Here is a 14,669-nt window from a genome sequence, read left to right on the forward strand (position 1 = left end):
GGTTGTCATAGTCAGAGAATTCACTCCAAACACATACACACACTGCACAAAATGAAATGAATGTGGATGCATATGAACACAAACACAAAGCAACAGGGAGGCTACCAACACAACCAAATAGCATTTACTACAGTGTCTGCAGCCTAGCAACCAGGCAACTGGATGTCATTGTCCCTCATCACATTTCTGTGTTTGTGTGAGTGCTCCTGTGACAAAGATCCTCTTTTGCAAGATCTTGAATTTTTGTGTGACAGGTTTAGAATAGTGGCAGAGAAGAAGAGAGAATATGGGGAGAGAGAAAGAGCTGCAGTGTTTTTTGGCTGCTTATCAATGAAATGAACAAGCTGCTGCCCCCCAACCCCCCAACAAAAATTGATCAAATTCCTGACTGACACCATCTCACTGTAACTTTAGCTGGTAATTCAGTTCAATCGAAATAGAAGCTCTATACTCTTTGGTACTTTGGTTCACAGTTTTAAGTGCATTGTTTTAGTTAATAACTCATGAAGTTACCTTTCAAGAATAAATCTGTATGCATTTCTGCAACTTATTTCCATTAAAAAGTAACCCTACTACTTGAGTATGCACACATGTGGTTTGTGGTTCGTGAGGCTAACAAAAAGCACCTTCAGAATCACGTTTGATTTAGCAATTCAAACCAGATGATGAAAAGGCAGTAATTCAAATACCATTTATTCATGAGCGGTGTACTGTGTGCCATTAGCTCAGGTGCTATGTCACAGAGACACACACACACACACACACACAAATGACCGGCTGCTCAATGTAATTTTAATTTCAATTATTGTTTTATTTGCTTTAATATTTATGCTGCCTTTGTTCTACAGGTGTGTGATCTCTTGTTCTTTTAACTCTACTTTAATGAGATTCATCGAAAGCTTTTGATGTTGTAATATTATTGGAGAAACTGTGCAGCAGTTCTTTGTCAGTGCGCATGCTTATGTGTTGTTTGTGCTTTTTGTTGTTGTTTTTGTTTTGTTTTAAGGGCACATTAGTATAATATGATGAAAGAATGCTGTCTTGTGTCATCTCCTCTACATTTCCCTTTATCTTTTGAGATGTTTCCTCTTTACTTCCACTCATGCCAGTCCATTTGTTCCCTCTTTCTTCCTTCCTCCTCATTTCTCCACTTTTCTATTACAGACCCCTGACCTCAGTTTTTAATTACATTTTAACAGTCTTCGAGAAATCACATATTAATTATTAGCTTAATAACATACATCTCAATGAACTACAAATTAAAATTAGAGCAGTTTACACAAATTGGGCAGTTTACATATAAAATGTGTATAAATGTAAGAAAGAGATGGGAGAAACTCCCTTAACCTCCTAGGACCTGGCATCCACACATGTGGACATCACATTTTGGGTTATTTAGACCAAAATACTCAATTTTGCTCTACAAGGGCCTGATATCCACTTACGAGGACATTATACTGCTAGTGTTCTATCAAAATTTCAAACAAGTATCCTCATATGTGGCTCTTATTTTTCTTAAAAACAAAAATAAGGTAAAAAAAAATAAATTGGTAATTCTTTGTTTTTACATATCAGGCCCCAATATGTCCAAATATCAAAGATAAATTAAAAATGCATGTCGTGGAAGAGTTCGGGTCTTAGGAGGTTAAACCTGTTGATATGTTGATGTTGATAGACTGCGCAACTTCCTTGTTTTTAAACTGAGTTGTCAGAGTATCTTAGTAAGGCTAAGGGTGGGATAGATGTTTATCTTCCATGAGTCGACCAATATATTGCTTTTTCAAAAATCACCAAATATCAAATAATAGTATCAGTCCCAAAAATTCTATATTGGCTAGGCTCTATTTGAAATCAAACTGATTTGGAGTTAGTTATATTGGACAGAGGTTAATCACTGTATCCACATTAGTCCATTTTTGTCTGTGTTTATTGTTATAACTGTGTTATCTGTCTCCACACACACATAAACCGTAGATTTGAAAAATTGTTTAGTATCAATGGTAAAGGGGTTAGCACTGTCACCTTACAGCAAGAAGGTCCTGGGTTTGAATCCATTGGGTCCATAGTGTCTGTGTCAGCCGTGGAACAGACTGGAAACCTGTCCAGAGTGTACCCCACTTCTCACCCTATGATAGCTGGATTTGCTCCCAGCGATCGTGGATGGGTAGATGGAGAGAGAGAGATTTCTCGCTCCTGATAAGCCATACATCAGCCCCCTTTGAAGAACCCTGCAGTAGAAGCTGCCCTTTCAAGGTGTTTCAGTGGTAGTTTGACTGACACTACTCACATCTGGGAAAATGAACTAAATTAAAGGCGCAAACACTCCAGAGCTCAAACAAACCACTACAAACACGGCTGGCATGAGCACACACACCTATGCTCATCTTCTTTACACCTGATATCTCTCGCCAATCCGCACAATTTTTGTCTTTCAACTTTCCTCTTGCTGCTTCTCTTTCCTCTAACAGACTAATCTTTAGCTGCTCTGTCTGAGCTTTTCCAACTTTGTAAAAAACCCTTTTGACTAATTATGGATGATTCCAGGAGAATGACAGCAGCCTCAGTTCTGTGTGTGTGTGTGTGTGTGTGTGTGTGTGTGTGTGTGTGTGTGTGTGTGTGTGCGCGTGTGTGTGTGTGTGTGTGTGTGTGCTGATAATAGTCTGTGTTTAACATTGTGTTTTCACGACTTTGACTGAAACTCTCAGATGAGAAGCCAATTGATTGAGATGGCCCCAATTAGTCTCCACGATTAATTGAGTGCGATTGGATGTCGTCCATGGCACCTCATCATTAGACGTTATTGACGGTCTAATTAGTTGCCTTGGTGACCGTTTAAACACAGTTGATTGTGTGTGACAGTGAAACGACCCCACCGCAGCCAATCATGCATACCTCTTGCTTGTGGGTGTGTGAGAGTATGCGTGTTTGACCGTATACACCTTTAGGGAGGTGTTCCAAGAAATTTACAAGGATGTTGCAGGAAAAAACAACAACAAGATGCTGCTAGATTATGCTTAATATTATTTTTGTTATTATTATATCCACCAAGCCATAATAAGTGTGCATCCAGAGAGAGAAAGTGCTGAGATAGGAAGAAAAAATATTTTTGGTTCTGAAACTGTGGCCGCAGATTAATTAGATCCACTCAGTAATTATAAGTGGTGACTGGAACATTAAGAAACTGTGGATAAATCACACAAGCAAAAGTGGTACTCACATCTGATAGAGTAAGTCACTTTGCATCTTTTTTTCAGACCCAGGGAACGTTTGCCACTGATGAGATATTTGCCATTTCCATTTATTTAATCAAAAATGTAACGATTATTATAAATCACTTCAAAGAGTGATCTCAATTTAAATAGGCTATCTAGCACTGTGCAAAAGTTTCAGACATTTTTGATTTTTTGACTTTTTGCTGTAGGAATACTTATGATTGATCCCAAATTCACTCTGTAGCATGATGCAATTAACCCAGACGCACAACCAGGGTCTTAAATAACCATTTTCAGCAAAGACGAGAACAGTCAATCCTGAGATGATGTGAGTCCCACAGAGCTTAAGTGTATCCCGGAGAATAAGGGCTGCTTTGAAGTCAGGCCAGTCATACTGGAAATTTAAATGTAGATTTTATTTAATAACAACAAGGACTGGATAATTCACTTTAAATATACTATGGTTTCAGTAACTCTAGGTAGTGTTGAAAATATACATTTAATTACATTGAATTGAAGTAAAATAATCATTAAAATAAAATAGAATTCATTTTGATTCTAAATTGGAATATAACCTAGTGTTTATTACCACTGTACTGACATTTTAAATTAGAATTACACCACCCCTGCATAAATCATCCCAATAACTACTTTCCCGAAGTCATTTGAGTTGTCTCTATCTAAATCTTATCAAGATGCTGCTGTTTGAAATATTCACTTTCTTCTCACATTGGTCAAAACAACAGACAGACAGACAGACAGATTAAAGGTTTTTTGTCATTATGTCTTCACATAACAAAATACTGTGCATTAGCACTCAGAGTAGAACAGAGAGTTTAAAAACACAGACAAACACACAATAAATAAAAAACAAAAAAGGGAAATAGAGTGTACAATAGGATATGCAATAAGCAAACAATTTAAGAAGCAGTATTGTATTAAGTGTTGTAAAGTGCAGTTGTCTGGAGCATGTCCTCAGCCCTAGATATATAGCTAGATACACACACACAAACACACACACCCCACAGTAATCTGAATAATTGATGAGTACCTTCTAGTGTGTAATTATAAGCCATAATTTAGATCAACATCAGCTAACTGAAAGCAAAAGGAGGATGATTAGGTGAAAGGAAAAGACACAAAAGAACTTCACAAGGGGGGAAATAATGAAACTCACCAAGATTGGTTTTAGCAGTGGAGCTGTGTCCATGCGCTATATTCGCTATAACAAAGGTAAAATGTTGAAAAGTTGTGTGGAGAGAGAGGGAGTGGCAGACGAGTACATGGTTGGCTAACCGTGAAAAAGAATCCTAATCTCAGAGGAGGTTAGAGCTGGTGTAACATCACGTTTTCTTGCCAAACGTTTTTATTCTTCTTGTGCTCTACAATATCCTCTGTGTCTCCACAGCATAAACACCGGCACCCCAACGCCAATCCCCCAAACACTGCAACCCTTTCTCCTTTGTTTTTTCATCATTTCCTTTACTCTATAAACAGAATTCAGACAAATAAGAAAACAAATCACCACAAATTATTTATTTCCTTCTTTTCTTTATTTTAATTTCTTTTTTTGATTCTCTCAGCCACAACGGCAAACAGCACTGATATAGAGAAGAAATGAAAACATCACTTTTAATTTTGCCTGAGATTAACTTTATAGAAAAGTCATACTCTAAAATTTCCATGATTTTAATTAAACTTTCATTAAATTTTAATTAGTCTTATTAAATATTTAAATATAGTACGCAACAACAACAAAATTAATTACGTTTTCAAAAAACTTGGCAGAACCATGTCTTAATTTTAACTGAGTAGCAGCCTTTTCAATTGAACATTTGATGGAAACTGAATTATGCAGTGAGGTAATGTGTAAGGCACTGTTGCCTTGCCTTTGAATATTGCAATGTGCATTCATCTGATTGTGATCCCTCCTCTTGGTATGCTTCTTTTCATGTCTGCCTCAGTTGTATACATGTAGATATTCATTAACCATCTTCCCCTCCCTTTTCTTCTCATTATTCTCTCTATAGTTCCCCCTCTGGAGCCTACTATCACTTGTAGGTCCAACACCTACCCTCAAGGTTTTTACTGCAGCTGGCACCAGCAGCATTCAACGTACATCAACACTACATTTGATGTGGAAGTACAGTAAGTGCATTTTATGCATATACAGATGTTTCAGGATGAAACCTGTGGATTTCTGAAGATTATTTCCTGTTATTTTTGCCATTATAATAATAAAACAGTAAGAGTGATACAATCATTTTGGTTCATATCTTAGTCCAACATGGCAAACAAACAAGTCTCGGTTGCCTAGACGAGTTTTAGCATTTTAGAAGTGGGTCTCTGTCAAGTTCTCTTTGAGACTCCCAGAGTCCCACAGCCAACACCATGGCAGGTGCTTTCATTGAAGGTGTAACACTAATATTATTCTCTTTGAATAAAGATGAGGAATGGGCCATAGCTAAAGATTAATTAATAGCAAGCCCATGTCTTTAGTGTTCAGTGTTTCTGTTAAGTATCTGTATCATTCAGTCTTTAGTCTACAACAGTTTTTGCCTTTAAGCAGAAAACCTGCAACAGCTGTTCCTTTTTTCCCTGTTCTCTCACCTTTTTCTCTTCAGACATAACCAGCGTTCACTCGAGGTGAAGAAAGATTTGTTCCACAAGAACCGCTGCCATGTACGCTTCCCAGAGGTTTTCTCCAGCTTCCCCTACAAAGTTAATGTAACAGCCATCAATGCTTTGGGGAAAGCTTCTGCCACTAAAACTTTTGAAGAGTCCACTATAGGTAAAACATGCTCTGTGTTATGCTTTGTGGTTTCTGTTACATTCTCTTTTCCTGTTCCTTCACTCCGTTGCATCTTAAAGCACTCATGAAGTTGCGTGTGTTGACCAAATGTGACTCGAAATGAATTACAGGCTTTTTGCTGCAGCTACACAGAAAGGAAACAGTTGTGCTTTCTTATTAAGTTTTGCTCACAATTAGAGGGTTCCATTAAGCCCTGAATTCAAAGAGTTTAAATGAAACCCACACTGACATTTTGAAAATCTTACAAGTATTTGCTCCTAAACCGTTCCGCTCGCAACAAATTACCACTTTTTCATTAAAATCGTTATCCGCACATAGTTCAGGGACAAATGTAAAATGTTTTTCCCACAAAGATTGACGGGTATTTGGCAAAGGAAAAAACTAAAATGCCGAGTGTCAAGGCATCTCTTTGTGTGTGCCAACCGCCGAGCAATGTTAATGCATTTGTTTGCTCACAGATGACTGATTTCATTCATTTCTGGTTCCCTTTGGAGATTTGTTGCACACACAGCAATGCTTGGTGCCAGGAAGACATAGAAAATTGAAAATGCAATGGCCAAATAAATGTCACCCAGCTGATAGCAGAAGTGTACAGTTTTGTTTGGGGTTTTTTTGTTTGTTTTTTTAACCCACAGCATAGTCCATTAGCGAGAAACCCACTGACTGTGCATCCGTGCCATTACCAAAAGCAGCAGATAATAAACAATCGACCTCTGAACCTTTTCTGCAGCAAACAGTATTTAATTGAGGTTTGGACAGGATGTGATGGTCACAAATCAATGGTCTGGTTTCTCACTTTCCCTCAGCCAAAACACCAGCTGCCATATCAGCACATTTCTGATCTAAAAAAAAACAAAAACAAAAGAAGCCATAAATGTGCTTCAAGGTTGATTTTTTTTTTTACTTTCAATTAATTAATTCATTATGTGGCGAGTAATTTCAAAATTAACTTTGAATTGTGAAGTTTTTCATCAGTTACTCTACCAAAGGCCACATAATAACAGCAGTACTCTTGAAATTCACAAGCAACTCTGACTGGAAAGCAGTGAAGAGGAGAAATTCATTTTAAAGAAGGAATGAGGAGTACTTTGATAGATAAGGGAACTGCTGCCAGCAGTCCTCAGCTCTATTGCATTGCTTAGGGTGATATGGGTGTGCATGGTGCATAAACACACACAGACACCAATGGGGCTGTGAGCGATTGTGCGGAGTGTCGGTTGAGAGGGTTAGGTATTGAAAATGAGAGACAGAGAGAGAGAGGAAAGAAAGAAAGTCTGTGTGTGTGTGTTGTTCGTGTGTGTGTGTGTGTGTGTGTGTGTGTGTGTGTGTGTGTGTGTGTGTGTGTGTGTGTGTGTGTGTGTGTGTGTGTGTGTGTGTGTGGTTGTGTGTGTGTACACATAAGTAACCAAATGAGGCAGTGACATGCTCTGCCAAGCCCCGGACACAGGACTCATGAAAATGCTAATGGTAGCCGGATTAGTGCTTTGGCTGAGGAAATATCCCTCAACTATCGGTAATAGCAAAATACCCCACTGCAAAATACCATTTAATTCTTCCTTCTCTTCATTTCCTGAAAAGTGTAACTTTGCATTTCTTTCCCACCTTTATTTCCTCCTGTTTTAATTCCTTCCTTCCTGTTATCGCTCCCTCTCTTTTGCTATTATCAAACAATCATTTTATTTCACTTTTTTTCTGCATTTTTCGTCCATGCTTCTGGTTGTTTTATTTTTTTTAAGCCTTAAAACATACTTAGTTGCTTACAGCTACATATAGCTAGGTGTTACATACTCTGGTCTGAATAAAGTAAAGTTTGCTTCTTTTGAACTGTAGATCTACACGCAATCACTCGCTTTTCCTCCTGGATAACTGATACAGCTGTCATTGATCCCAAAGAGAAGCGGTGGCTACAGAAACTTTCTGTCACTGACTCTAGAAAACAAGCCCAAACCTTTGCAAAGTTGCAAAGTTTGCAAAGTTGCTAGTTGAAAAGCCAAAACTTCTAACAAAGTATGTTTTGAAACTTAGCCCTCCTGTCTCTCCTCACCTCATCTGTTCTTCGTTCCTGCATTGTTAAAAGTCTTTCTTATGCCATTCTATGATGTAAGTCACATTCATTTTCAGGGACAACGAGGCAGATCGTAAATAAATAAAACAATTTCATGCTTCCTGGTTCACTTCTGAATTCTGAGCGGGAGTAAGACGGTTCTCAACTGTCCTTGTTCATCCGACCAAAGCTGGGGCGGAATTAGATGAGATGAGATGTGTGTGCTTGCGTGTGTGTCCCTACATGTGTGTGCTGTGGGTGAAGTTACAAAGAGAACCCTCAAGGAAGCTCCACACTCATCAAATGATAACTTAAAGCTTTCTAGTGCCAAGATGATCAAACGCTAACTGATCTTGCCGAGCTTTAAAGGCTTCTACAGTTAAAGTATTTTCACTTACAACAAAGAGCTTTTTTTTGCTGGCAGTTCTGACAGCAGCCCACCTGAGCACCCGCTGTCATTCAGCTTTACTACATTACTCATCCAATGAGATGAAAGACAATATGTTGTAACCTAATTCCACCAGGTCAGAGTAGCTGCAGTAACTGAAATCATTGAAATTATTTGTTACTTGTGTCATGCTTTGAATTGTTTCTTAGAAGAGAGGTCTTCATTCGGGTGTATTAACTTGGGATAGTCTGTGGGGGCTACAATAGTCAGCCAGAAGTAACCAGTCAAAGTATATTTTTAATGTGTCTCTGCTGTTTCACCAAATGCTGAAGGTGCTCTTTCGGCCTGAGCTCTAGTGACTTATTTTAAAGTTCAATAAATCAGTTTGAGATGCAGTCATAAAAGGATGGTTATCAAAAATACTCAGCAAAGTAATCCTCACACTATTACACCTGGAGGCAGCATGGATACCTGTTTTCATGTTTATACCAAATTATGAGCCTACCGTCAGGATTCAGCAACAGCGATCGAGTCTCATCAGACCGGGATTTTTACTTTTTTTCCCAATCTTCTGTTTTCCAGTTTTGTAGACTCAGTTTCCTGTTCTTAGCTGACAGGAGTGGCATCCCCTTCAGGGTCTGACACATTGTACGTTCAGAGAAACCCTTCTGTTTCCTTGGTTGTAACAAGTGGTTATTTCATTTACTGTTTCCTTCGAACTAGTCTGGCTGTTTTCCTCAGACATCAACAAGACATTTTTGCCCAGAGAACTGTTGGACACTGGCTATTTTCTGTTTTTTGGACCATTGTCTGTAAACCCTACAGATGGTTGTGTGGGAAAATCCCAGTAGATCAGCAGTTTCAGAAATACTGGACCATCTGGTACCAACAACCATGCCATGTTCAAAATTATTCTTTACCTCAAGGCTGCGAAGAAGAATTTTAGAATTTTGTAAAATTCCTCTTGGAAGAAAAAAAAAAAGATACCAGCTTTAGTAATAAGATCTCGCATTGTATAACTTAAAAAAATAACACAAAATGAATTTTCAAACTTTGTGTAACTTAAACAAATTAAAACCACAGTCGTGCAAAGATTAGTCCTTAAATTTAGCCAACAGAATTGCTTGTGCTTTGGCTTTTGACTCTCTTTCGCGCGTGCAATCTGTCCATTCACAAATTCAAAAACAGGCTACTTTCAGAAACGAGATTTTGATTTGGGACTTCATTACAAAAACTCTCAACTGTCATTACACCTTAGACAAGATTCAATGATCAATGTGCAAGATAACACTGCAGATCAATTTTCCCATTTGTGCAAGTGCACTGCTAGACGATGTCATCCAGCACATCAGTGAATTGATGTCCAGATTTTGTTCTTTCTGAAAAGCCTATTTATTTGAAGAAAAAAAACAGGCTACACCATTAGGTAGAGGGAATAGACACATGGCAGTCGTGTTAGAAACAGTAAATCAGAGCATTTCAGAGAAAACGAAAAATACATGCATGTATAAATAAATGCACAGCACTCTTTTGCAGAATTTACCCTTTTTATGTTTAAAGAGACCACATGTTGAAGCTATATATCAGATACATTTTCCACCATTTTTAAAAGAAAAAAATTAGTTTGTCTCTCGTCTGTGAAAGATTAGATTTTTATGTTACAGTACATCGACAAAGGGGAAAATAAGGGACTGCAGTTACTGTGCAATATGAGACTGAGGATAGAGGGCCAGTAATGTGGACACAAATGAAAGAACAAAGCTAAAGCTGGAATGACAGGCGTTTTTAGGCCAGGCAAGAACATATCGAACAACGGGATGTCAAAAAAATTGAAACCCTGTGATCACATTTTTTGTCTTTCTTTTTGTTTATGTTTCTATAGCTTGTTAAATCACATGGTTGATTTTATCTTCAAACTAATTCTGGGCATATAGCTGACAATATTTTTTTCCTGGTATTTGCATTGCACAAATTTAAATCTGCATTTGCATCGGTCAGTAATGTCCAAACACTTCTTGTCTCGGTAAATTTCACACCCTTCTTTTAAGTGTAAATCCTCTCTTTCTTTTATCTCTCATATAAAAAAAGCACTCCTTTGTCACGCCCCAGCTGCTATCGCAGAGGTCATCAAGTGAAGGATGTGTTCATTACTCATGCAACACAAAGCTACTAGTATATGTTTCAGGTCAGATGGATACTTTAAAAACCTAAGGGACGCCCCACCCAGACATATTTCTCGCTGTTTTGTTCTGTGCTTGCACATGTTTTTCCTCTGTTAGGTGCTGTTGAACAAAGAAAATTTATTCTCTCTGGTCTCTGCTGGCTTTACATTGCTCTTGCTCTGCCAGCATGCAATTTTCTTTTTCTTTTCTTTGTGTGCTTCCCTAGTTTTTTCGGGATTTTTAAAATTTACTTGAAAGTCAAAAAGAGATTGTTAACATCTCTTTCTCGAGTGAGAAAGCAGTCTTGTTTGTATGTGCCAACAGCCATCTTTCGTATTTTCAATCATTAATTATGTGCTGCCTGTTTATGAGTCTTCATAAGTATGCATTACCTTTTTATCCACATTGCTTTCATCCACTGCTGCCATCAGTATGTTATCAGACATTGAGATTATTACTGTGGTTTTCCATTTGCTTGTGTAATGCTATGTTTGCATCTAGATGGGAAAGGATTTCATGTAGCTTAAGTGGCAGGCCGGTGTGTTCCCTTGTGGGAGTGATCTAACAAAGACTGGGTCATTCAATATCATCTGAAAAGCTTTCAATTGAATTCTCTCAATCTCTCTGTCTTGGTGTGTTCCTCAGTGGACAGGTATTCAGACACACATGCCTTTTCATTGGGGAGTGATGGCTTCTCATCTTCTGTCTTGCCACAGATACCTCAGACACTTTTTTCAGCTAAAGCTTTTTATTTCAGTTCAGCCTTATTTAAAGTCTTTCTTGCATTAGAATACATTGCGACCTTAAGCATGTACTAATAATAATGGTAGTAGCAATATTAAATAGATCCCTTCTATCATGTCAAGACTTGCAAGATATAATAAAAAAATAATAAAAATTCTAAATCATGTTTCAGAGGCTGGAAGATCCTAAATAGTGAATGTATTCTGTCTTCAATTCAACAGGTGCTTCTGTTACACCACCCCTGCCTGTCTTTTCCCCTTCCTGCATGTTTCAAAGCTCTCACTTTTCATTGCAAGTTTTTATTTGTGCAGATATTTGCTGGACAAATAGTGTTGCAGGTCTTTGGTGAAAGTTCATATTTGTTGTTCTCTAAATTGACATTTCACCAATTAACCTTGAGAGTGCAGCCAATTGCTGCTGACCACTGCTAGACTTGAAACTATGAAAATTGTTGTTATTCTTCTAAAGTAAAAAAGAACAAAAAAGTGTGCAATGATATAAATAAGTATCATTAAAGTAACAAGTTAATACCTTAACTCCACCTTTATGACACAATTTAGTGCTATATAAAACATTATGCAACTGTCTGAGTGACCTTAATATTCCCCTTTAACTAACTGTTTATACCCACTTTACAGTAAAGCCAGACCCCCCGGAACGTGTGACAGCGACCCCGATCCGCTTCAACCCTCGGAGACTGGAGGTATCCTGGCACAGCCCCGCCACGTGGCCTGACATAGATAACTTCCCTTTAAAGTACTTCCTTCGATACCGGCCGCTCATCCGAGAGCAGTGGCAGCATGTGAGTACCTTTTACACTAGTGCTCACAAAGGCCCCCCCCTCCCCCAAAACATGGTGCGATGAGAAATACGATGTGACGTGTTGCTATGCCATTATGAAAAAGGTTTTATCCAGTGGAGCAGAGAAAATTAGCTTTATTAGTTAGTGCAAAGTAGAAAAGTTTTGTTTTTCTTTTCTTTTTCAGGAAAATTTTAACTTACAAGTGGAATATCTGGCACAAGCCAAAAACAAGAAAGAGGTTATAAATGGTCAGAACAGTTTGCTCAAACACTGTTTTCTTAGTGTCTGCAAGTCAACACTAGGATAGAAGTTAATTATTAATTATTGGTGCTCTAAAGAAAAAGGGTCTCAGATAGCGCAGCCAGAGTTTGAAGTTATCACAAAAAATAATCTTTTAAATGTAAACGGCATACTGCTTTTTTTCTTAAAGCGCTAGGAAGTATCGTTTCACGTTATAATCTTATTTTTCCAAGAAATGCTTACTTATCTGGCACTTTTATTGAAACACGGGGATAAGCCTCTTTTTTTCTTCTACATTTGATCAATAGTATTTCCCAAGGTAAATTGAACATAGAAATTGTTTGTTTTTTTAAAAAATCCCTGTCAAGAGATGCCTCTGAGAACAATTACTGAATATTACAAAAAATTGGAGTTTGATCCCTGGTCAGACAGACACAATTGCTCGGCTGCTTTGGTGTATGTTACTTAATCTGAGTATTTTTTTTGTGGGTTCAATTCCCTGAGGGCTTCATACAGTAAAAGCATATGTGTCCACTATAGGATTCCTGGGATAAAAGCTCTGTCTACCAAGGTCTAATATTACAGGGTTATTAACATGTCAATGGTTTGCTAAGGTGTTGTTCCAAGAGCTTGAGTTACAGAGCCTGGCTTGGAATCACATGGACACACTAACACACACAAATTATAAACCAATACCTTTTTTTCTCTTACTTCATTCATCTTGTCTGTCCTTCAACACCTTCTTGTGTCACTGTCTTTGTATTTCACTCCACCACCCTCACCCCCAGTTTCTTTGTTTTACTACTTTTCCTCTCAGCTTTCTTTGGTTTGAACTGCGGAAAAGTTCGTCTGATGGTACTTCTTTGTTTCTTACTTATTCTACACTTCAAATAAGAAGAGTTTTGGCAAGGTTGTAGTTCTGTACAGCAAACCTTAAAGCATTTTGGTGTCGAGTTATTTCGTGATAGTGATTTAGGTCTATTCACCCTCCAAGCAGGCCATCATGAGCTTTACAAGAAAGGGGAAAACAACTGCAAAGCTGAACCGAAGACATCAACAAAAAATCCAGGCATCCTTTATTAAACCCTCCTCCTGATAAGCTGGCTTTAAGACCCTTCACAGCAATGAACTGAAAGTCTAAATAATTGCTCAGCTGAAAATTAATTAGAGCAATTAGAGCAAATGGTTTAATGTTTCGAATGAGTCATGAAGTACAAGAATTGCCAAGTCCCTGCTTCTCAAGTGTGGGGATTTGTTCAGTTTTGTATAATTGACTGCCAAATTGCTTTTAGGTTTTAGGTAACATAATAGGTATTTGGTTTTAAAGAACAGAATGGGAACAGCCAGCAGAACCAAGTTCACTTAGTTATTACCACATCTCTCACATCCTTACAAACACAAAGAAGCGATATCAGAAATGATATATAATCTCTTTGTGTTACATCTTTCTACAAATCTTCCGTGACACAGTCACACATATGAATGGCAAAGTGCTATTTTATAAACACGTTGACATTCAGTCACTTCCTGCCTCTCTGTAGTTATAATAAAGCCTCAGATCTTTGTGGTTCCAGCTGATGATTAAATCTGACACACACACTCAAAGTTTTTCTTCTCCCCCTTGCTGCTAATCAATCAATATGTGAACCGACGCGTGACCTGAAAGTTGGGAAACCTTAAGTCAATATTTGGATTTGGTAAGGAGACATAATTTGGAAATTGCATAAATAGAGTCGATGACAGCTGAAAACTCCAAGGTTTTCCGTTTTTGCGGCATTCTTTGATGAATGTTATTGTGGTCACGGTTTTTATTTTTGCAGCCGTTAGTGTGGTTTTCTGAAGGGGAAATTCCGACACCATCACCTCTGGACTTGTGAGCACTTTATAGTTGTGCTTCTGGCTCCCTTTGTTAACAGTCGGTTAACCGTGTTGGCACTGTTCTCAATCACACAGAAAGTGTGTGCTGAATTTGTATTTGTATGAGTTGCCTAATTTCTCCACTAACTTTTACGATTATGCCACTTCATTGAAAAGGTTGAGTGGCAACTAGCAGACAGCCTTGTCATGTTAGAGTACCATTTATTATTAGAGATGTTATAAATGTAATACATTTGTCTAAACCTCGACATAACCTTCTACATTTACACTTTTTTGCAATTGTAATACGCTGGTATTGAGCTTATTGACACTGGTTTGAGTAAAAACACACCCAGAGTAGGTTGATTGAAGAACGAATGACACAGCAACCAAAATTGCAGCTTCAGT

General features: G+C 38.0%; 1 protein-coding gene across 1 annotated transcript in view; it reads left to right on the forward strand.

Annotated features, from left to right (window-relative positions):
* The window catches only part of cntfr (ciliary neurotrophic factor receptor), a 194,732-nt gene that overhangs the window by 151,037 nt on the left and 29,026 nt on the right, over window positions 1-14,669 (forward strand). Inside the window, exons 4-6 of the mRNA XM_026174227.1 lie at window positions 5,243-5,360; window positions 5,837-6,003; window positions 12,001-12,164. Of these exons, the coding sequence (XP_026030012.1) occupies window positions 5,243-5,360; window positions 5,837-6,003; window positions 12,001-12,164 (449 nt within the window). The remainder of the gene's footprint in view (window positions 1-5,242; window positions 5,361-5,836; window positions 6,004-12,000; window positions 12,165-14,669) is intronic.

This window comes from Astatotilapia calliptera, chromosome 7 (genome assembly GCF_900246225.1).
Source record: "Astatotilapia calliptera chromosome 7, fAstCal1.2, whole genome shotgun sequence".
Lineage (NCBI taxonomy): Eukaryota > Metazoa > Chordata > Actinopteri > Cichliformes > Cichlidae > Astatotilapia > Astatotilapia calliptera.